General features: G+C 33.5%; 1 protein-coding gene across 1 annotated transcript in view; it reads right to left on the bottom strand.

Annotated features, from left to right (window-relative positions):
• Nucleotides 1-26: 26 nt before the first annotated feature.
• LOC117103489 (myosin-VIIa-like) overlaps nucleotides 27-24,656 on the bottom strand; it is a 36,851-nt gene continuing 12,221 nt past the window's right edge. Inside the window, exons 5-38 of the mRNA XM_033244043.1 lie at nucleotides 23,973-24,203; nucleotides 23,045-23,304; nucleotides 21,953-22,031; nucleotides 21,324-21,455; nucleotides 20,658-20,793; nucleotides 20,050-20,306; nucleotides 19,699-19,760; nucleotides 19,171-19,354; nucleotides 18,096-18,275; nucleotides 17,616-17,711; nucleotides 17,137-17,259; nucleotides 15,696-15,803; nucleotides 15,084-15,212; nucleotides 13,881-14,063; nucleotides 12,884-12,973; nucleotides 11,434-11,645; nucleotides 11,180-11,297; nucleotides 10,377-10,505; nucleotides 10,036-10,209; nucleotides 9,025-9,299; nucleotides 8,372-8,470; nucleotides 7,891-8,060; nucleotides 7,243-7,430; nucleotides 6,966-7,093; nucleotides 6,607-6,767; nucleotides 6,174-6,330; nucleotides 5,665-5,923; nucleotides 4,853-4,967; nucleotides 4,559-4,645; nucleotides 3,942-4,228; nucleotides 2,553-2,669; nucleotides 1,992-2,075; nucleotides 1,510-1,629; nucleotides 27-590 (exon numbers count right to left, since the gene is read on the bottom strand). Of these exons, the coding sequence (XP_033099934.1) occupies nucleotides 501-590; nucleotides 1,510-1,629; nucleotides 1,992-2,075; nucleotides 2,553-2,669; nucleotides 3,942-4,228; nucleotides 4,559-4,645; nucleotides 4,853-4,967; nucleotides 5,665-5,923; nucleotides 6,174-6,330; nucleotides 6,607-6,767; nucleotides 6,966-7,093; nucleotides 7,243-7,430; nucleotides 7,891-8,060; nucleotides 8,372-8,470; nucleotides 9,025-9,299; nucleotides 10,036-10,209; nucleotides 10,377-10,505; nucleotides 11,180-11,297; nucleotides 11,434-11,645; nucleotides 12,884-12,973; nucleotides 13,881-14,063; nucleotides 15,084-15,212; nucleotides 15,696-15,803; nucleotides 17,137-17,259; nucleotides 17,616-17,711; nucleotides 18,096-18,275; nucleotides 19,171-19,354; nucleotides 19,699-19,760; nucleotides 20,050-20,306; nucleotides 20,658-20,793; nucleotides 21,324-21,455; nucleotides 21,953-22,031; nucleotides 23,045-23,304; nucleotides 23,973-24,203 (5,220 nt within the window). The 3' untranslated portion in view covers nucleotides 27-500. The remainder of the gene's footprint in view (nucleotides 591-1,509; nucleotides 1,630-1,991; nucleotides 2,076-2,552; nucleotides 2,670-3,941; nucleotides 4,229-4,558; nucleotides 4,646-4,852; nucleotides 4,968-5,664; nucleotides 5,924-6,173; nucleotides 6,331-6,606; nucleotides 6,768-6,965; nucleotides 7,094-7,242; nucleotides 7,431-7,890; nucleotides 8,061-8,371; nucleotides 8,471-9,024; nucleotides 9,300-10,035; nucleotides 10,210-10,376; nucleotides 10,506-11,179; nucleotides 11,298-11,433; nucleotides 11,646-12,883; nucleotides 12,974-13,880; nucleotides 14,064-15,083; nucleotides 15,213-15,695; nucleotides 15,804-17,136; nucleotides 17,260-17,615; nucleotides 17,712-18,095; nucleotides 18,276-19,170; nucleotides 19,355-19,698; nucleotides 19,761-20,049; nucleotides 20,307-20,657; nucleotides 20,794-21,323; nucleotides 21,456-21,952; nucleotides 22,032-23,044; nucleotides 23,305-23,972; nucleotides 24,204-24,656) is intronic.

Raw genomic sequence — 24,656 nt, 5'->3', positions numbered from 1 at the left:
ATTTATTTATTTATTTATTTATTTACTTATTTGACCAACTAAATTTTTGTCCAAATACTTATATTTATTTTCTTTATCAGCAACAACAAATATCTTTAGGGTCATTTATATCTTTTAATGACCTTCAGTTGAACTGTATAAACTTAATTAACCTTTAATGAAAGTTCCAAGGGGTCATGGGATGTTTAACATTCACCATATGGAATTGAGGTTATACCAGCATCACAACCAATCAAAGATTAAATAGCTCAAAATGTTTACATTCTTACAAAGATTAAGGCAGTATTACCAAATTTATAACTTTACAACGTAAACCAATGGTGTTTAAATCTTTTGCAAGAATTAAAAAAAAAATCTTCATTATTAGACAAAAACATAAATTTTGTATTTAAATCAAGGTACATTCATCAACACTATAATTTTTTCTCTTTCTTTTTTTTCCATTTTTTTCATAATTAGCTCATCCTTTAAAAATATTTATTTCTATTGGTCTTGAACTGTTATGTAAATTTCGCTGTTGATTTTTGTTTGTTCATGTTCGTCAGCATTTGACTGATGTAAGATGTTAGGAGATCATCCATCTTGTAACCCTACAAAAACAGATAAAATTGAAATTAATATCTTTTAACTATGTAATAATTATAATAGTTGAATTTGCATAGCGCATCATGTAAAAACCCTTTATGCGCTTGGTGATTGAGCTCTTTGACTATGACATTTTGAAAAAGTTGATGTCCTATGAAAGTAAAACCTATTCCTTTAACTAAAGCATGGTTGCCTATTGACCGTTGGCTCCGAGGAGTTCATCCGGCCTTTCTAGTAACTTCTTAGTCAGCAGTGAATTACAGTAAAACATGATTGCGACGTTAAATAAACTAAATATTATTGTTGTATAGGTGAACTACTACTCAGATTGTTAAAATTTTGACAAATGTTCTTTTAATGTAATATCATATCTTAACTATTAATGATATATAACTTATCTATAAAATCTAAAATATTCAAGCAATTACACTGTACATGACAGAAATCGGTCGCTCAAAACGCCTCAGAGGCCATTTCTGGGCATCATTCCCCCGAACTTCCCTAGGATAGTATGTTATTCCATTCTCTCTCTCTCTCTACCTTCCCCCCCCCCTTATTTTTAGGATATACCTAGATCCTCCCAAGTATGACTGGAAACTTCACTAAGGATGGACACCTAGTACCAAGAATTAATTAAGTTTGGATACATTTTATGTTATGGTGCTTAGTATGAGAAGTAGCAGGGTTAGATTAAATTGTGGTGTTATGTTCACAGATCTTTTTCTATGTCTTGAAGTAGGCCACCCTTGACTCATTGCTTGGTTATTGTGCTTACCGATATTTCATTTTTTTATCATCTTATCATTTGATTATATTTTTTCTTTCATCACATGATATTTTTACTATGCCTCACAATATCTTAAGATCCATCAATTAATAACCTCTAATAGCATAATGGATGATTTTATAAAAATAATTACTTACAAGTGGTGTTTCACATAGAAGTTTGGTCCCGCGCACAAGGTTGCCGATTGTCATGTGGAAGTAGGTGTTTCCACTGCTCCAATTGGATATCTTAGTGAATGGATAAGTAGCAAGGATTTCCTGTAGGATTCAAGAAGGAAAAAATAAAATAAAAACAAATATTAATATAAATAAAGACCACTAACAATTTATTGATACACGCATAGGCCTAGTTTTTGTTACATAATTGTTTTTGAATTTTTATATTCATCTAAGTTTCAGTAAGTTTTACTGGAGATATTTATAAATATTGATATTGTATTTATAAATGTGCAATATATATACAACACCAAAATTTAAAGACTACAATGATTGTCAATTACTAAATAAAATCCTTGTGTATTCCATTTATAAATTTATCACCTGTAAATTTCATTAAAATTTTCATTTTTTGTTAAATAAAGTAAAATAAAATGGAAAGTGATGTGAATTTATTAACATACCTTTGACTTGGGGTCAATTAAGTTAACCCCTAGTTTGTTAATACCTATCAGTAATACCTCTGGATAAGTTGGTTCTGTTGTTTGCTGTTAAGAAAACAAAATAAAATATCTTATTAATAACAAATAAATTTATATTTTACTCTAAATTAATGTAAATTTTATGAACTAAAAATACCTATTAGGAGTGATGTTTTTCCTACCTGACGTGTTATCGTACCGAAACCTCAGTACGTTCCCAAATACTTGGAAATGTACACACGACCTCCAGATAACTAACCTGGCATCACTTTTTACTAAGTATTCTGTACAATAACACGTCAGGTAGGGCAAATCATCACTCCTATGATATTTTCCTGACACAAACTCACATCGAAATTAAAATACCTAAACATAATATATTTTCACAAGATATAAATTTACATTAAAATACTTTTTTTTTTCTTTAGCCTTCTTAATTTAAAATGACTGTTATGTGTTATCCTTATCATTTTCACCTGATTTTTTTTTCATATTTAATGCCATTGTACCGCAAAAATTTTAATAATAATTCTGATTTCTTACCCTGACTTCAAAAAATGCTGAACCAAATGTCGGCCAACGGTAGATAATTTTAAGAAATGCCACTTTTGCTTCATTTCTTGATTTTTCCGAATGTTTGTTGTAGGCTACAACAATCATCTATTAAAAATTAATGATAAATAATTATAAATAATTTAAATTTATTCTTTATTAAAAACAGGAATATTTCATTGAATATGTTTTATAAATACTTATTGAATTGTAAATATAAGAAAAAAAAAATTAAAACTTATCCTCAAAGAATTTCATCTAGAAATATGATGAATAAAAAGTATGGCCACGTTAGTAGATATGTAGATAATTCTATATCAAAACTTATCATTCACTATATGATACGATTGTAACATCATTTGAGCACTTTTATTATTTATCTATTTGTATATATATACTGTATATATATATATATATAATATATATATAATTTCTGCCTAGTGATACATTTTTTACAAATATGGGTGAACAAAATAAACATACTAAAAGTGAATAAGCAAATATATAAAGAGAATCTTTGTTTATGAAACAATGATACTTTAAAGGTGTGTGTATTTATGTACTGTTTTATTATATGTTTTACTCTAGAATTGTAAAACTGATTTTATTTCTTTTTTAATGTCGATAATACGTTTGTGAATAGATTTTTATTTTTGTGTATACATGTGCCAATCCACAACTAACATTCTGGAATGTGTGGAAGTAAAATTATTCTTATAATCATTCCAATTAAATGGAACATTCTGCTATTAAGCCAGCTGCTCCCTTGGTTATTGCTGCTAAGGTCCATAAAAAGACAGTGTAAAAACATAGAAAACCCATGCTTTTGTTGGACACTGTATGTGCTGGTTTATTAAGCGAGTATTCAGGATCCTTTTCTGATTGGACAGTTGTTAAGTTTGATTGACACTCCAGAAAGATCTATTGAATGTAGCTTATAAAATGTAGCTTATAAAAGCTTGATAACATAAGGACCCATCACTATTTACAAGAGTAAAAACATACGAATAAAGGGAGGGGGTTGATAGTGTAGTCAATAATATGAACATAGTATGTTCTCTTTTATGTAAAAAGGTACAATGATGATTAAAAAAATTACAAATATAATCATTTTAATTCTGTACTAGTGTGGTGGTGGGAATAAGAGCATGTTTTGTACTCTAGTGAAATAATGGATGACCCCATCAAAGGTTGGAGTATTATTGAATTGGCCTGTTTCTAACACAAACTATTAGTATTCTCCGAGACGAAAAGAGGTCTGCTTTTAAATTTAAGTAAGTCTTCCCCAAAGCAAAAAGGGAGTCTACCTTAATTCCATTAAGTGTGTGATGGAAAAATAAACAGTTAATTCAGTGGTGTGTAACCATTACTGTAACTCACTCTCTTCCAAAATTCGGTTGACTGTTGTCTTATAAGATCTGCTGGCAGGAAGTCTTTTATAAATCTTGGGATATTCTGGAACTCCGACTTGTCATCGCCAAACCGGACACGGTACTGAAGTGCAGCTAGCTGTGCTCCCTCATCCTTGCTGCACTTGTGGTAGCCGCGGAGAAGTTTTGGTAACTCCTGGTGATAGTGGAAGATACAGTCTGCATTTGGATCGTTACCAGGTACAGTGTTGGTCCAGAGTTTCTTCATAAAGAATACTTTGTAAGTCGGCATTGTTCCTGAATGCGATCAATACGAGATCCCATAAGTTTATCAAACTATATGCAGGGTACGTTTGAGCAATTAGGAAGTTGACTATCCAAAAATACCGGTTGATTGTAGAAGGTTACAACCTTTATATTTCTGAATAACTTTAAACTGATTGTTTTCCAGGACAAGACACAGAAGTACGGTAACTAAAATCAAGTACTTTAGTTAAGAATTAGTTGCTTTAAACATTACAAACTTTAAAGTCAGTACCTTGGCTGTATTTTTATGAATTGGCTATGTCGTATTCAAATATTGTAAAGGTCTTAAAAAGTCAGACAATAATTCTATTCTATACTCACCATCTCTACTGGGTCTAGCCTTTCTGATTAAATCAGTCAAATGTCGCACAAAATCAAAGAAAAAGTCACATTCTGGTACACTAATAACTGGAACGAGAAATAATAAAGACAGCATTTAAAATAGGTTATGTTTGTATGAATTGCCCATATATTTTTCATGACAGGAAAGGTGACTTAGCTAGATACTTAAGTAAAAGGCACCACTGATCCTAAAAACATAACTATACTGGCCGAGATTTGTTTTTAATTACTTTTTGTGTTTGCTGAGACAGGCGTAATAATCAGTTATCTTACCTTTGTCTGCAATCTTGACAAATAGGCTGAAACCTTCTGCAGACCTCAAATGCAGACGTTTAGATATATTCTGAGTGAAATCTTTTGCTCTTGTACCAGATTCAACCTCAAATGCCTAGACAAGTAAAATGCTTCAGCATTAAACTTAAAGTAATACAGTATTTGATTTTATTTGTGTTTAATAGGTTAAGTGCAAATGTGTACATTTTTTAAATTAATCTTTCAATAACAATTAACTTTCATGGTTTTTAAATTTTAATTATATGGTTTAAAGTTGTTTTTACAACTTTGGCCGAAATTCAGCATAGTGTACTAATATTCAGTTTAATGGCATCATTTAATTGATAGAATATATACCCGAAAGAAAAAGTACACATAGAAAACAGTGGGGGCACTAGTTGGGCTTAGATGTCAGGACCCAAATAGGGTGAATCTGTATGGTCAAGGAAGGGCCTAACGCCGAGAAGTGCTTCCCCCTTTCAGGGAGAAATAACAAACACTATTCGTTGGGGAGAGTAATTTCCACCGAATATTGTCGGAGAATCCGGGGGTGGGTGTTCCTGTCAGAAAAATCGGGCTTGATCCTGTCAGAGATATTGCACCCCATGTCGGGAAAATTCTGGTGCAACCTCTGCTAGAAAACAGTTCCTTACTTATTTGAGACCCTTCAATTATAGTTTAATTACTTTACCAACTAAGCTATAAAGAAAAATGTATCCATTACAAAGCACAATTCATACTAAAGCACAAAAATATATATATTTCATATATATTTTCATAATGTTTGCATAGAAATGACCATTCACACTGACCTCATCTGTGTCATCTGGAAAATAAACTTTGTGAAATATTTGTGTGGTCTTGTGAATTATTGCTTCTACCTCAACCAAATGTGGTGGATTTTTACGTTGTCCGTATTGGATGGTCTTTTGCAGCCGGTGTATACAGTCCATAGCCAACTGATGGCGCTTTGAACGCAGGAATTTAGTGACATGTGGATGCAGCGCCTTACTACAGGCAAATATTCCAGTCATCAGCCACATTAGTTCCCAGCCCCGCTCTTCACTGAATCTATAAATTGCAGATAAGGGTCATTCTTCAGTAAAGTGCCATTTTCCCGTCCCTCTGTTTTGATGTAGTATAAATAGGCAAATATTCCAGTCATCAGCCACATTAGTTCCCAGCCCCGTTCTTCACTGAATCTATAAATTGCAGATAATTGTTCAATATTTACCCAGTGTTATAAATTAAACAAGAAATCTAAAGTTAAAATAAAATTGCAAATACCTTAATCAAAATGACAAAGCTGTAATCAACTCACTTTATTTTGTTACTGGTCAGCTGCTTTACAATTTGACAAAAGATCTCATCACGTAAAGGCTCGTTCTTCAAGGCGCCCTCGAAGATTTGATCTGTGAGTTCATTGCCATGTCTATAATCCTTCCTTGTAGGATAGTCTCCCATATACTTCATGATAGGTAAACCAAAGTCAAGGATAAACTATATAATTTCTTGGGTATGTTTATTGTGTTTATATTTAAAATGAAAATCACTTTCAATCTGGTCACTTGAGGCATAATTATTTAATAAAAGCCCAACAACACCGCTCTTGATTAGAACTGAGAGCATATACACATATTATTTTTAATTACTTAATAATCAGGTGCACAGATACCAGAGTTATACAATTAATACATGGATAAAGGTAAAACAGCCACATGAACATAAAATGTTAGATGATAAAGAAAGGATATCAAGGAAAGCTTCTGTAGACTGTCTTGCTAGTTCATCATTACCAATCAGCTTTTTTAGAAGGGGTTGTCTGATTGGTTCTCTGCTGTGACTCCAAAGCTCATCTTGAGGGCGCCCTCTTAAAGACTTGACAGCTTTGCTCAATGTTTGTTTCTGAGGTGACCTGACAGATGTCAAAACATCTTTATTACTCATCATGGGAAGTGAGTAACAAGGAAAATAAATAACTTTTTTGATTGATTGATTAATTGATTACTGTAGATCAGAAAAGAGGCAAATATAAAAATAAACAGAGGCGTTCAGAGGTACTGAGATTGCCAAGAAGAGAGCAAATGGGATAGCAACAAGTGTTTAAGCCCACCTAAAATGTTCAATAGCAAATTCTTCTAAAGTATGGGGCTTCTCTAAAGTGTCATGACTGCCAATAGCATTCTCTGATGCCGACATAAATTTCTGAGATAATTCACTTCTGTCCATCGTGAAAAAAGACTGAAACAGAAATATGAATATTATTCGTTAAAACTCATTGTAAATACATTTACACACTTACAAGCTTCAGTTAACTACAAATATTACTATTACAACAAAATAATGCATAATTTTCGAGAAAAAATATACAGCATAAAAAATGAAATTACCACTATTTCAGGTGATGGTTTCGTCAGGGCTGGAAGAACATATACACAGTCAGCAGAAAAGTCTCCTTTCAAGCCTGTCCTATCATTCACGCCGTAGCACCACCTACCGTCCATTATGGATTCATTATACTCATGTTCTAGTATTATTAAGTCTCCCTTCTGGAAACTCAGAAGAGATGAACCCTCTCCTATAAAGAAAAACAAACATACACATTTTATTTTCTAATTGTTATCCCGCCATCTACCATTTACTAGATGACGATTGTTCCTCAATGTATATATAGTAGTGTCATTTATCACTAGATTTTTTTATCAAGAGATATTTTTTATAATTTTCTTTTAATTTCTTTCACTGCATCAGTCATTAACAACAATTTGCACAAGCATTGTACGTTAGTATTCACAACATGGACCATTTCAGGGAGATTTTAAGCGACACCCAGCCAGTCATCAAGGACATCGGACCCCTTCAGGCAAATCCTAGCGCCACCCCTGTTGCAGTTAAGTCGGCTGCTGTGGGTCCACTGGGTCCCAGCCCAAGTTTCCTATTTCCAATTTAAATGAGAAAAACACATAGAATTGCTTTAAAAAATGAATTATATACAACAAAAACTGCCTACTATATAAATAAATCAAGAATAGACCAACCTTGATTAGGGTTGTCCCGCAAAGAGACAACAAAACGAGACTTTTTCTTCAATCCCTCATGGAATGTCCCAATATGTTCCCGGATGTCTTCAGCATTTGATGAAGTGAATGTAAATTCATCCCCACTGACTGTCACCAGAGTGAAACTCTGACCGGGAAGTTCACCCGTTCTGAAAAATCAAGCTGATTCATTAAGGATTTTTATCGAAAATTTGTTTCTAGATTTAGGTTGCACCAGTGGTGGCCGGGGAGAGGTTGCACTAGTTGTGGCCGGGGAGAGGTTGCACCAGTGGTGGCCGGGGAGAGGTTGCACCAGTGGTGGCTGGGGAGAAAATAGTGAACTACAACCCTTCCAGTGAGGGCGAAGCAAACACATTTCGTCAGGGAGAGTAAACAATGTTTATGTATTTTTCACACATTTGTGCACTCTAAAAGGATAAGCATCCCTATTTTTTCTGTGCAACTTCCTGACCACACGCACTTATCAGCAACATTTGCCCTCTTGTTTGATGACATCATCTCTTTTGCAGGGGACATCAGCCCTCTGTCATGACATTCCCCTCCAGTCAGACATTGACTTCTGTGGAGCAAATCCGGGGATTATGTTCAACACTAGGTTGTACTGACACATAACAAATTCAACAGACTTCATATCCAATATTAATGTCTAGTAATATAATATTACTGTGAAATTAAACATGTCTATACCTGTCTCTTATACACATCTAGATGTGTATAAGAGACAGGGGCATAGCAGAGGGGTATTAAAGTATTAGTCTAAAAAAAAAATTCAAAGGTATGTTTTTAATCTCTTCCTGTTTCTACAGAATAGCGAAAACAGCGAAATTTAGTGGAAAAACTATACAGCAGTCAAATAAATCAGTACCCACGAGTGTGCCATGAATCATTTAGCTAAAAGATATAAACCAAGGGAACTCCTTCACGTCAGCCTGAAATACATGCATCTGCCCCTGTTCTGTAGTGGTAGGGACGTCACACTACCTCCCCCCCCCCCACTTCATCTCCGGTAACTATTTCGTCATAATAGATGTGATGTGATAATAGTATCAAGAATAGCCCTTCAAGTTCTTTTTTCAATTGTATAAAAAGAGGGTTTTCTGGTAGGATTCAAACAACGTACATTTATAAATATTGTGGCATAAACTTGAATGATTAGATACCTGATCACATTTGTATTCACCAAACTTGATTCCTCTCACAACTTGGTGGTAGATAAGGTTTGTGCCAACAGGATCTTCACGTGCATCGTGCCATGGGGCAAAGATCTCCTTACGGAAGAACAGGCGCCATGGTGCATTACGTTCTTGGGCGCCCTGTTCCTTTGCATACTGTTCACACTGGGAGATAGCATCCATAACATGATCCCCACCACTACCTAAAGAAGTAACCTATAAGATACAGTACATTATGAAAATGTAAAATCAGTAACTATGTAGGTAAATACAAAGTTATATCAATTTAAGGTGGTGTTATAGTCTATGAATGGGATACATAGTTAAATTAACCGAAGGTAAACAAAAAGCAAAACTAATACTGTACATCTAATTTTGCAACAAAATTTTAAAGTACAAAAATATAATTTTGTAAGTTGGTAAAGTGAAAAAGATAGAATGAGTATGATTCACATAAATGACAGATTGAGAATAATAAGCAATACAAATTTGTAAAATATTTTATTGATCATTACCAATTGTCTAATTAAATGTACCATATATATCTTTGCATTAAACCAATAGTCTTTTAGACATGTGTAGACCTACAAACAAGCAGAAGATACCAACAGATACTAGAATTTTTTTATTTTATTTTATTTGTATGTTACTGATAAATGTGGAACTTTCATATTAATTAAATTGTTATATTTGCTCATTGTTATGTTATTATTATTATGTTACAGGTAACAATAATAATAATAATAATAATTGCTGCTTCAGTTCCTGACCTTTTAAACAGAAAGAAAAAGACAGAAAGATAGAAATGGAAAAAATATTTACCCGCCAATTTCTAGTCGTAATTGATCTTTCAGAAAAGCATTGCATGTCAGTAACATACAGTAACATGGCCAAAGAAAAACTTATATAAACATAAGCATACCACTTGCAAAATACAATAATATATAAGCACCTTATCAAAGATAGCAATGTAGATGGAGAACCCAAATTGGTCTTTAAGGCCAACCTTCTCCGCTAACATCTGACAAAGTTCACGTGCTGTTGCTGCCGAGTCTGCTAGCAGGGTTTTTGTTGTTCCATCCATATAGGTTATGGGTAACATGATGGGTTTCTTCGATTTAGTAGCCTAAAAAGAAAATTAGAACACTCGTAGGCATAAATTATTCAATGAAGTATTAGTTTCTTAAAAATTACCTCTATTCAGCAATATTCAAATGACTATTATAAACAAATATAACAACTCATTCTAACATTAGTGAAATTATTAACGGATACTGGCTCTTCGTTACCCACCTGTAGCTCTAACCAGCTTGGAGGTTGGTTTCTAGTACCATTTTCAAATGTTCTCTGTAAGCGCTCCTCACAGTACGGTGCATACCCTGGAGGGCCTTCACTAATAAAACATCGCAGATACTTCACAAACTACCAAAGAAAAATAATTTAACATCACACAACGTGCATACATTTTTTTTTATACTGGATATGACATTTGGTACCTTAGTATTGCTCACAAAAGAGGTCCAGTTTCAAATAAATAGAATATTTTGAAAATTAACTGATAAATCTACAAATTCCATAATTTGGTAAACAGCAAAATCGTCACATGCTTCTTCTAGATGAAGCCCATGCTATCCACCTAGGAAAACAAGTATAATTTAATTATTTGTCTAAATGATTAAAAAATAAATTTTATTTCCTATATGTTTATCATTATGTTCAACACTAGGTTGTACTGACACATAACAAATTCAACAGACTTCATATCCAATATTAATGTCTAGTAATATAATATTACTGTGAAATTAAACATGTCTATACTGAAAACAGAATATAAATAACAACAGCAACAGTAAATGGTGATGGTTTCCCTGCAATAGTAGAATTCATGCTCACTACATCACCAACGCAAATGTTAGCATATGTTACATTAAGGTCAGCCTGGCTTAGCTCATCCTTATATTGAAAGCTTAGCAATTCCAGTCTATGTAGCGTTATACTGACTTCTGAGTTCCTTGGTAGAGACCATGTATTATGCGCTATACAAGTCCCCAACCATCACTACTACCATTAAACTGTTGCCTTGATGGTTGCCTTACCCGATCTGTTGGAGCGAAACATCCAACACAGAGTGACAGCAAAATCCAACCTCTCGCATGACTTCCTTTAGCATTGTTGCCACTGAGTTGTTTGCAGATCATACAGTATATTTCATCTCTGTAAAATAATGTAATAAATATTGTTTTGATAAATATGTGAAATAAATGTGTTAATCAGGAAAAATATATCAGTATCTAAATTTGATCTTCTAAATAAATTTCACAATTAATAACTGTCGATTTTATCCTTTCACCTGAGATTTGGTCTCAGGATTCCATGTCCAATGATAAAGTGAAGTTTTTCCAGATTGGATGTCGGTCGGTCGATGATCATGCTGTGATTGATGTCTATCTCTTCTCCATCTCGGATCCTTTCTGCAACATCCCGGGGAACTGACTTCCTTTTAATTGTCAAGGATATAAGTTTTTTGCGGATTGTGCTCTTCTTTTGCGATCCCGACAAGGGCTACAGAATATAAATAAATAAATACTACAAACAATTGAGACAAGTTAAAGCTGCGAAACAAATGTAATTTATATATAATTCTTTCAATAATTTATTGACAGTTTAATATATACAGTATATGATTTAATATTGGTTTCTATCCATGTATTTGTTAAATCTGTACATTTATTTTAATATCACCTTTAATATATATCTTGAATACTCATATGACAGGCGGAAATTGATGCAACTAAGTCATCTAACAGTGAAATCAAAATTATCATTTACTAGTTGAAATTTTAATACTACGATTACAGAGTCACAAATCTTAATATACTGAACTAATTTACCTACTAACAGACCAGCAGATGTTAAATTATTTGAAACTTTTGATAAACCCAAAGGTAACAGCCTAATCCTGAATGATGCTCTTCAGCGTTATATTTAAAACAAGCCATAAAATCACTGATGATGGTAAAATTGTCAAGGATGGAGAAAAAAATTTGAAAAATGTTAGTAATGAGCTAAGCAACAAGGCGGCGGATGCAGGGAAGTCATGTTCTTTTTGGCTAAATGACAATAAATTAAAGTAAATATACAGTATTGGCCAAATACTGTTCAAAAATTATTCAAAATGCATTTTCTAGTTTACCTATCAATTAACACTGTTCATATTACATAGTATATATTAACTAACATATCAATGTACATAATGGCTACATTCTCACACGGCAGCTAACGATTAGCTGGATCCGGATCTGCTAACTTTTTAGTTGACGTGCGTCCATGCGAGAAAATCCCGATCCGAATACCAACAATATGATGATCGATTCACTGGCCAATAAAAAACTGGAAATTGTAAACGTGTGCATGTGATTGGTTGATGATAGAAACGCCCTCAACTTGCTAACCGATAGCGCTTGCTAACCGTTAGCGGTATCCGGATACTGCTAACGGTTAGCGCTAACCGATCGGGCGTTCTCATGCAGGTGCTAATGGTTAGCTCCCGATCCGGATACTAGAGCTCTAGTGAGAACCAGGCTAATATAAATTTGTAATTTCATTAACTAGTACCATATAAAGCTTGTGATTTGTTCTATAATCAATTTTTTATACAATATCCTGGAAATTACAGATTAATACATAATGCTCAGGATGGTAATGAGCATTATGGAAAACCCAAGGTGCAACACCATTCAACATTCCTGCCCATTGTTTTTCCTAATTTCCAAGTATTGTACAACAGGATTATTACTTACATTCGCATCATCAGGCATTTGTGGAAGTTCCTTTTGACCTCTAGTTCTGCCTAATGTGCTGTAAATCTTGGACATAACTGATTTTCCATCCTAGATTTATATTAACATAAATCCATAAATAGCATAGGAGTTCGAACATAAACCAATTAAGATAACTAATACTTAGTAAAGAATACATTTTTTCTAACTGTTTTTAAAAGCATAAAAACAAAAAACGGTGATCCTTGGGTGACTAACAATATTGTATATATGTATAAAAATATTATATATAATATATAATATATATATATAAAGTTATATAAAAGATGGACTTCTAAAGATTAAGCTCATTGGGCTTGGATATCATTAAAACCAAACACAGTGGGGCGCCAGCTGCATACCTGCCAAGTCTCACTCATTCAGCTTAAGGCTCACGCATTTGGGGTTTGTCTCATGCTCCCACGCGGACCAAAATCTCAGGCATAAATGTAATGCCTATATTATCAAATATATGTATTCGATTGGAATCTCTGCAGCAGGGGTAAGAGAGGGAAATTCCCCCGTCATACCGGCCTGGACCCCCTGTCGTCCATAATATTTGTTTGCCAAACGCTAATATTTTGGTCTAAAAGCACATGTAGAACCAAATTAAGCCATAAAACTCTCCCCATGAACCCTAACAGGGATTTATGGATTCCGGGCCGTCGACCAAGGCTTCGTCGTCGTCTTGGTTCGGACCCCACCGTTGGACACGGCGTCCCATTGTCGGCAAATTTCTGGTGCCACCTCTTCTGTCTATGTACGCCCGCAAACAATCCTTTACCCTTGATGCGTTATTTAACATGTACAATATTGCACACCAGACATTGTATAAAGCTATACATAATCAATTATGCAGTACAAGTTACTGTGTAAGCAGATAACAGACCTGCTTTAATTCTAAATGTATGATTCGACATTTCAAGTCAAGTGTCGCAAAAATAATTTAAGAGATAAAGATGTTTTTTATAATACATACATTTCGATCACCTTTATTTTTCAGATCAAGTAGTGAATCAGTTAACTTCTTTCTGACATATGTTGCTGTGGCCCCACCTTGAAAGTAGGTGGTAGCAAACTTGGCAAATGTGTAGTTTGAAAGGTCTTCTTTGGAGTCTGTCTGTTCTTGGTTTGAGGTTGTTGGACCACTTTTAAATGCTTCCTTCCATGAAAGAAGAAAATTTGTTTTTGTTGAACTGGACCTGCAGATTTATTATTACTTTTAATTTAATGTTAAAAGATTATATGAATATCCTCAAGAGAAACAATAGTTCAATTGTAACACTATTAAGATTTGAAGTTCATCAATCATAATATTACCCCTTTTAGCTCCAAACCATAATCAATCACAATTGTCTCACTTCCACTTAATTCTTCAGCAACACATCGTTTTGGTCACTGGATTACAAATTATAGCTAGTTAGAGTTACACTAAATCTTAGATACACCATCAAAAAAAGATGCTTTCTATGCAACTCTTTAAACGCTGCTTTGTTAAACACTTCCAAACTAAATCCGTCAAATATCACTCCGCACATCATACATTTTTCTGAGAAAATAAAAGAGCTATTTGCAGCTGATGGAAAGTCTGTTAAATAGTAGGCTTGTAAAATGAGATTAAAAGAGATATGAGTTATCAATGAGGCCTACATTCTTGTCTAAAAGCTAATAAAATCACTTCAAAAAACCTCCCTAATATACCAGTACTAAAAGCCTAAAAACCCGTTCTGTGAGGTAAAACAGATTATCAACCTTCGCGTAGGCCTGGTTGCAAGCAAACAAATAATAATTTCAAATTATTGGTAAAACTTTTCAATAAAATGTATTTCATTTTTCTATTGACCTAAAAAGACACTGGAAGCACAGTTTTTGAATGTCTATTATAGTCAAATCCTGGTATTGCAGTCGTTATACATTGGTTACTATGATAAGCGCTATATAAGAATGACATATTATTATTATTATTATTATTATTATTATTATTACTATTATTATTATTGTTATAAGTGCCTCTTCGATATTAAAAGTTTCCAAACTCCTTTGACAAAAAGAAAATTGTTGAGTACAGCACCTATTGTTTTAGAAATAGTATCATGTTTTCATATATCCTTATATTCAAACTCGTTTGACAACTTCGCCTTCTACTAAACAGACGCGTAATACGAGAATTATTGAACTCTACCTCAACTTCTACTGGTAGTTCAATTCTTATCTTCTCTGCTCTTTTAATCTCTTCCATATTATCAAGTAGTTCTCGTTTTCTTTGTAATTCAGCATCAGCATCGATTTCCTCCAGTTCCTTAAGTTTTTCCTGTTAAAAAGTATCAAGTTAATAAGTTTTTGTAAAAAAACTATGATTGTACAATTGCTTTGTAAAAATGTGGTGAATTAACGTTTATCTTATATCTGATCTTAGCTTACTCAGATATTATATTAATTAACTATGTTTATTTCTCGCAATCGAAGAAAGACTTGTGTTGTCCGAAAGCACTGGTTCTATTTCTGACTGCAATGATATATCACAGCATTACGTTTCCACATAAAAGTGAGGATAACGTTGAAAACTGGAAAATCATAAACTCCTTGGTTCATTTATTGACACTGATACAGACACAGATAAACGAATAACACTCGCTAACATTGCATTCGAAAAATACAGAAATGTGTGGTTGGAAAAAAATATAGATTTCATTAAGTGAACTTTAAACTTTATTTTCTAAAATATATTAAGTAAATTAATGAAAATTTTAAAAATCAGTTAATACCTGAGTTGGGTTTCATGAAACTACTTTACCTGCATCAGTCTTTGGGCTTCTTCTTTTGCCTTTTTTTGTCCCATTTCTTTTTTCAACTGTAATTCTATCTCCTTTCTATATTTTTCTGCTTTTTTTCTTCTACGTTGCTATAATTATATTGTATAGTATAGATGATATTTTATAAAAATAATAACATAATATAATTTTTAATATAAAAATTAGCAAAAATTTGTAATTAACTCTATAGGTCATTATACAAATGATGGCTTACTCAGCATGACTGATCCTATAGATTCTATATTAGAGAACCCACACATACGGTACTAATAATTAAAATATGCCAATACATAATACACTAGCTATCAGTACGATACAGACTTGCTAAAAGCAATTCCGTATTGCATCCCTTCCGAAAACATTACTGTGTGATTGAGATAATAGTACAGTCATCAAGATAATTTAAAAGGCTACCAAGCAAGACTCTTTCAAAGACTTTATTGAGGACAAAAGACAGAGATACAAGACGGTAACTACAAATATTATCCTTCAGTTGTTATCCCCTTTTTATACTAGCACAATGTTTGCACTCTTCCAAAGAGAGTGGATGTTACTTTCTCTAAGACACGTAAACAATTATTACAAAGCCTAAAGTGGAAAACACTATAACCCTGCTTAAGAACTCTTTGACTAATACAGTCAGTCCCATTGCAAAATTTGCATTCAGAGACTCAGAGGATGCTAAATATCTGCTTAACATTAACCTCAACATTGCCCATAACATGGCCATTATGATGCTGAGGAAACAAATAAATATTGAATTCCTGTCAAAAAAACTGAGCTAAAATGTAGAGCAAATATATTTGCAACGCCATAAGGAGAGGAAACAAAAGAATTGTGGTTTTAAAAAATGAAGAGGGAGATGAAGCACATAGAACCAGAAAGAACGCAATGCCTATCTTGAGCATGGCCTTTCACATAATGCTTAAATGAAGTCGAGTGGCTGCTTTTTATGTTTTTGCTAAACTTTTTAAAAATTATCAAGTCATCTGTATTCCTATACACTGCCTACATAAGAAAAAAACTGGCATTGGCTTATTAAAGATTCTGATTGTTAAATAAACCTAATATCCTAGCTAACAATTTTACGGTGTAAATAACATTGCAGTTAAGTTATCAGAACGTTTCTTTGTAGAACCATAAACCAGTATACATTTTCATTACCTAATTTCTGACTAAATGAAGTTTAAAAAGTTGCAACAGTGTTGTGGTATTAATGTTTTTTACATAACCTAACCACAAGATTTAAACAGTTCACAAATTTTATAATGTGTTTTATTTGCAGAGTAGTACAATTTTTGTAGTTGTGGTTCACATTACTGGTCAAAACATAACAGGCTGTTAATATGATGGGCTGTCGATGCAGTAATTAGACATAGAGGTTTCTACTAATTACATTAATTATATAGGCATATTACTAACCTCATTTCTTATTTTCAGATACCTATTCCTTGCCAGCAACATTCTGAAAACAGATTGAATCTTGACAATGCTACCAATATATTTGCGGTGTTCTCTACGTACTATGTAACCACGACAGTAAGCCTGTGAAAAATTACAAATAGAAACTATAATATCAAACATAAATATTTCTATTAAAATTGATGGTGCTCAGTAAAGAGTGTCCCAAATTATTCTCATATCTCATGTTTACATTATACTTTCTGACTTCTTATTTATACAGCGCTATGTACAAACCATCGTACCCTGTTTCATGAACATATAACCTGTACTACTTTCAAAAAAGTTTACTAATGTAATTATAAGTTTACATAAAGATGGGGAAAGCTAGCATGTGAACGCTTCACAGTAAATGTATAAACCACTGTGCCCCCAAAAATCCCTGAAACTATGCCTAATGGCAAAACGTCACTGAGGAACATCAATAAGCATCAGCTCACCTGGAAAAGTCCAATTCTGTAGCGTAGAAAGTGGAACTTGTAGGAAAGTGTTCTGGTTCTAAAGTAAGCCTGCAGCCTGAGGAAACCTTTTCTCATCTAATACAACAAATTAAAAACAGTTTTGTTAGGTATGATTTTTTTATTCAGTAGACTAGAATCATAACTGGAAAATGACCACACCGCAACTACCCACTTCAGTACATTATGTAATCCATCTAGCATCACTACAATAACCCCACCCCTGTAGTGATGGCGGTGTAGACGGCTGTGGCATGGAGCATTAGTGGGGGCAACAGTATCGTCGGAAGTAGCAGCAACAACAGTGGCGGGGAACAGCCGCAGCAGCATCAATGCTTTTTTTTGGTGTTTTGCGTTTATCTGTAATAAAGGCATTCTGAAAGTGCCATATCATTATTTTTTTAACTATTATTCTGTTGCTGTTACTTCTGCTGCTGTTACTGGTGCTACTTGTAAACTTACCTTCGTAAATCTCACACGTTGTGCATATTTCCTCCAACAACTTTGGATGTAAATCGCACTCTTCCTCATAGCAATATAGCGTTTGCGGTAGTACCATCCACGCACTACCCTTTGAATGATGATACACTTCTCAGCTTGGGCCCGGTCTCTTGCCTGCTCCAACAGCAAATCGTGAGCATCCTGTGGTAGTAGTAGCATCGTTCGTGAACAATTTTAGAACATGAGAAATTAGACAGTATTCATAGTACGTTTATCCTTTAATATTATACATAAATCTCAAATTATTAATATCTAAATACAATGTAATAATGAACCAAAAACATGTAGGTGACATAAAAAATGAGACTTCAAGTCTGTTTTGTATATTACCTTAGAAAATAACACAAAGTGTCGACCGATTCGACGTCAGATTCATGACATAAGATTTGGACAGGGATTAATAATTGAGAACAGATAAATAATATGGTCCAAGACAGAACAGTATGAAGAAAATTCTGTTGTAACGTTACGTATTCTGTCAGTTACGGAGAAAAAGTAAATCCTTGCCGAACCACTAGGGCCCATAGGGCTGGAGCTTATCTCCAGTTTCTGTAGCGTGAAGCAGATTTAAGCATAATACTCCTAGGTGGGACGCTGGTCCACCGAAGGTTACTCCTAGCAATTTGCTGGTACCATTGATGCAAATGGGTAGACTGAAGCAATGCACATAAAGTGCCTTGTTCAAGAACACACGCGAAATGCACAGCGAAGGATTAAAACCCTAACCTCAAGTTAACCATTTTCCTTAGTTTGTAATGAAATTTAGTGTCTGCTATAGCCTGTTTCAGTCAAAGTTTTTGACTTTCCAAGCAGTTTTTGAAGCAAAAAAATCTAGGCCGAGGCCGGCAAAAATTTGCCATCCTGTAGAAATTCTGGCTCGGCAATATGGTCGGTGATTGCCGATTGCCGACGTGAAATTCGTGGGCTGACACTACCTATAAGGTATTTAATCAACTGACTGGCCGCCCATTTTGCATAAAAATAAAATATCAGAGGTAGCGGAAATCAGATTAAAAGTCACTGAAACCAAATGTACCTTTAAAAATACTTTTTGATGCCCTAACTGCCAGTCCTGTGCTCCTAACATATCGTTGCAGATTTTCTTACTGGCTGCCTTACAATTCTCTTTGTTTGCTGGTTTTATTCCAGTTCCTAATATCCTGTACCGACCAACAAACTCATAAAACGTGTGGCGAATGGGATATCCAGCTCGACGAATGCTAATTATAAACAAAAGAAAAAGATCAAGTGTACACTTATTAAAAACCCAACAATAATTTCATTTTTTATCTTTCAATTTAATATATAGCACCACTCCTACCGTATATGAAGCGCTTTTTTGCCTGGTCATTAAAAGCAGAATAAATCATGCACAACGTGCACACTCACAAGGCAAGCGTAGGTAAAGTGCCTTTCCTAAAGGATAAAAGCAATTTGACTACGATCGTCCTCGAACCCACAACCAATTGATCAAAAACCAAAGGCAGTATTGTGTGCCACACGCTTGCGCATTATAGTGGGCTTCATTAGCTGTTTACAAAAAATCTATAAAGAGAACACTTACCTAATAGTTTCCATCATTCCAGAGTAACGAAGCTGCCTAACGACAAGATCGCGTTCAAAAGTCTAGAAACAAAAGTATATGAATATAATTAGACTTAAGTCTAGAGCATGAAATATTTTTTTTTTAATGTTTTACATGTGCTTTATTAATTGTATTAACCTGAACATATTAGCTGCTAAATAATATTTTACATTTAAATAAGTCTAACATTATTTGTGGTCATTTTCTTAAGATAATATTACAGACATATCAGCGTATTACAATAACCTTCTGAGTGATGATGTGACGTTAAATGAGTTTACTAGGTTGCAAGTCCTGCGTCCTATAAAGGACTTAAGTTATTAAACTTACGCTTGGCTTTTTAAACTCATTTGGCTTGATACAGCGCACAAAGAATGGTTGGCAAGAATTTAGTGTCTTCATCAGCGAGTCAAGTGACTTCTTAAACTGTGCTCCTAATGTAGACTTTGCCCCTAGTGCCGACTTTCGTTGGTTGCGGTTGATGTCTAAGTCCGCTTTGAACAGCATCTTCAGAAAGCTGTTTCCACCCTTCTGGATCAGTTCCAAGAAGTCCGGGCTAAAAGTGTCCCTATTCTTGTCAAGGAATCCTAGACAAGAAAAAAATTCATTTACAATATTTAACCTGCGTTATCTGTACACCAGAATTAGTTGTAAAAACCACACAATCCTCAGTGGGAAAATTTCATTTATGTCTATGTGCAGACAGTAATAGCATAAAATTGCACAATGTCAGTAATTTCTAACAAATTGCGTTATGTTGGGAATGCACTAAATTTTATAAAAAATAAAAGAAATTTTCATAATACACACCAACAGCATGTCTTATATTAAACCTACTATTTTCTCGATCAGTGTTACTTTTAGTATTGAGAAACATCAGTAAAATTTTAAAGCTATAGTTGTTTACATTTGAAACATCAGTTACGATGAAAGCTTACCAATAGTTTCATAAAACACTTGACCTGCAAAATGTTTGATTCCAAACTGAGTTCCTGTAGTAGAACGGGCTTTCATATAAAGAGGGTTTGTACCATGCTGTTGGTTCAGCTTTTGCAACATTGTCTTGTCTGTTCCCTGAATTAAAAAATAAGCCAATACATTTTTCCGAATTAATTTATACTAGTTATACACCGGAAATTGTAGGGGATGTTGCACTTTCTTTACACATCTTTTACAGGCAAAGATGTGGCGGGCTTTGTATGCCTCTTTAAGCTGATCTGTGACAACTCGCCTTATGGCCAATATATTTAAACAAAATGATCTTGTTAGTTGCAAGAGTTGTAGCTTACAAGCGTTTAGATTGGTAAATTTCATCATTGTGATGTCATTTATGCAAAGGGATCAAAATTATGCACTTCAAGTCTAACGTATTACAATTTAAACACAAGCATAAGAATAACTAATTTCAACAATATTTGTTCAATGTTCACAGGGATGTTATAGGCTAGGTTTTCTTTTAATTTTTTTGTTTTTAATTTAAAGTTTTTCTTTTTTTAAAGTGTTCTGTTTTCTTCTTGAAATAGCTCTGAAAAATTGTCATATTTTATTATGTTTTTGTTTTTTTTGTTTAATTGATTATGTAATATGAAGAACAATCATCGTACTCTTGGAAAGCGACTCTCTTCATCTACCAGAGCAAGAATGTTGAGTGGTTTGACTGCGATCATGTCCAGTGTTTCTTGGTTGTCCACAAATTGAATGTGTTGCCACTGAATACCTTCCCTTTCATACTCATCCTGCATTTAATAAGAAAATGCAATTACCAATAACAATATATAGAAGGTAATGATAAGATACTAATAAAAATAAATATGTGTATGGTTTGGAATAGGAAAATTACGTTGGTTTTACAATTATAATGTCATGATTGTTTGACCTATTTATTTACACATTTGTACTTGGGTCATACCAAATGTTTATTTCGAAACCAATTCCTAGTTAATTTATTCCGGGCCATCTTATGTTTTTTTTTATAAACATATAGTTTCAGGCTCTGCCCCGCTATGATATATGTATGTGACAGTGATTTGCCCATACATCGGTGTCATCATAATACCCATATATGGCCAAATTGCATTTAATTTACAAAAAATAATAATATAGAACGACTCTTTGCTGCCATTTTATTTTGGTTTCATGAAAACATATGCATTGTTAATTTGTTGGGCTTTTGGATACCAAGACCATTCTGAAGTAAGAAAATGATATGAAATTACCATCAAGGATAGCTCACCTGTTCAAGCTTAAAAATGTGTTGAACAAAAAACTGTTGAAGATTTTCATTTGCATAATTGATACACATCTGTTCAAAACTGTTGAAAAATAGATGCATACAAAAATAATTATAACATGTGATATTACTGTGTGAACTTGGCCTCACGCTAATTCAAGGTTATTACATCTGGCTCACCATCAACATTTATTATTATATTTTAATAAGAAATATCTGCACTGAGCTGTACTTATATTAATCACTTTATACTCTGTCATGTGTGGTTCAACATCTTAATTTTCTCGCTTCTTTTCTTGGAGGTGTAATTTGCGCTTACTCTACCTATAACACTCCCAGATTTCAATACCAAATGTGGTTTTTTTTTTCGCAAAACCGATGCTCGTGTGATTGTGAGTTTCCTACCTACCAGGTCCTCAATGCGACCTGAGGTGGTTCGGCTGCGCGTCTTAAACTGCAGTGGTGGACCTTTCCAATCATTCGGCACTATTTCTACCCTCCTGTTATATTTATTTATTTATTGACACTTCACCTTTAGAATGGTGGCACACACAACTCTTGTGGTGCGGTCTAACAACAATAACAACTAAGATACAAAAGTAACAACCAATACAAAAACAAATCATATAAAGAAAAGCAAATTAACCAGGAATGCAAAAAAAAGAAAGCCTGTAGCTTAACTCAAAAAGTTGTTAACTACAGTATGGGCTTAAATTTTGGAAATGTAAACTAATGGTACAGAATCAAAACGTCAAAAAAAAATGAAATCTAAATTAAAACAGGAATTACAAAAATCAAGTAAAAAATAATGCTTTTTTAATTCTGAGCGTTTTTCCCAGGCATTTATTGCATAATTTTTACAGTAACTATCAAAAATAAAAGCAGAATCATCACAAAAAGAAACCGAGTCTGCTCCTAAAATATACAATAATTCATCATCAGCAATTGATGATGTAAAAAATGTCCATATATCAGAAACTCTTTTATATACTTCTACACTTTTGGAGTCCTCAGGAGGTCAGCTTTACCCACCGCAACCAGAACCATTAAAAGGCATATACGTTAGGTACAATAACAAAAATTCTTCTTTCTTACCTGTTTTTACCAAAGTTCTCAAATCCGAAAATATCCAGAACACCAATGCTGACCCTAATATCATTTGCGTTGGATTTGGCCTGAAATGTTGCATCATTTACCTTACCAACGACCCAGATAAACATGCGGCCATATATGGCCTTGACGAAGGCATCTCGCATGTCAATTGCTTTGGCTTTGTTGACTGGCGATACAACGACTTCGCCCGCAGCGACGGTTTTCTTTGTTGATAAAGCATTCTCCAAAGCATCAAGATTCACCTGTACAGAAATTATTTCAGTCTGAAGTCAATAATTCTGTAGGAAATTTTCCGTATAATTCTATTCACTTCTATGTTGATAAATGGCAATAAAATAAAATGAAATGTTTAAAATTATACAAAATGAATATAAAAAATAGCTTTGGTGAAAGACAAATAGTAGTGGCATAATATTTGATTGAATTTAGATATGAAATATATAGCAATACTAATATATATCAGTGCATTTCCAATACTATAACTGTATTTAATATATTTATATCTTGTTTTCAAAAGTTCAAATAACAGCATAGGTTCTGACACCTATTTTATAGGAACACATAAATGACACGCACAAAAATAATTTCAAAAGAACACTAAACACAGTATCAAAGAAACATACCTAAACACAGTCCTAGATTTTATGCAATGTGCAAATGATAATAATTATGTAATGAAACCACTTTGTGTAAGTTTCTATCGATTTGCTGTAATTGTATAATGAATTAATATTACTTCTACTTTTTGTTTGGAGAACTCGCATCAAGTCCAAATTTTATATTTGCCATTATTTAGGCTCATAATAAGAAGCTTTGCTTTCACATGTAGAGTATCTCTAATTTTTTGCAATTAACCTGAGACTGAGCCTTTATATTTGTGATTTCATTTTTTTCTGAAATAAACACCAACCTTCAGAATCTTTGAAATTGCCTCAGTTTGTTTGTGACCTCTGAAGCAAACAGCCTCTAGATTAGATGTCTCAATGGCATCGTATTCAATATTTCCAAACTCCAGAATGGCTGCTAGAAGTTTCAACAGCTCATAGATGTGACCATCATTAAAGTTAAGAACTTTCATAGCAGACCGGATGTCTGCAAAATCCTTGATGTCATCACGTCCTTCACAAGTTAGACATTTACCCTACAAATTAACAACAGTGAGCTTCAGATCTTAGCATGAACAAAACTTAAATCATAAATAGCAATTTATATTACTTGATATGGAAATAGATTAAAAACTGAATATAGTATGTATGCTACAGCACCCTACAAACATATCTCAGAGTGGGTGACTAAATTTTAACTGGAAAATATACAAGTCAAATTTATCATGACCAATGATTTGTTTTAACAAAATAAAACCGACTGGAGCGGAAGAACAAAAATTAATTGCATCATTTAAATTCATCGAAAGATAATTTGTCTTAGATATACGATTATTTAGCCTATTTGGTATACAGATGGATATCTGTGGTTTGTGGTGAATTTGTTAGTTTAAATTTATATATTGTGCTACATTTCAAAATTGTATATATATATATATATATATATATATATATATATATATATATATATATATAACACATGTTATTTT

Source organism: Anneissia japonica, unplaced genomic scaffold (genome assembly GCF_011630105.1).
Source record: "Anneissia japonica isolate Jap-2015-1 unplaced genomic scaffold, ASM1163010v1 scaffold1065_len1792383_cov172, whole genome shotgun sequence".
Classification (NCBI taxonomy): Eukaryota; Metazoa; Echinodermata; class Crinoidea; order Comatulida; family Comatulidae; genus Anneissia; species Anneissia japonica.
The sequence above is the reverse complement of the archived record's forward strand: the minus strand, read 5'-3'. Positions and strand labels throughout refer to the sequence as shown.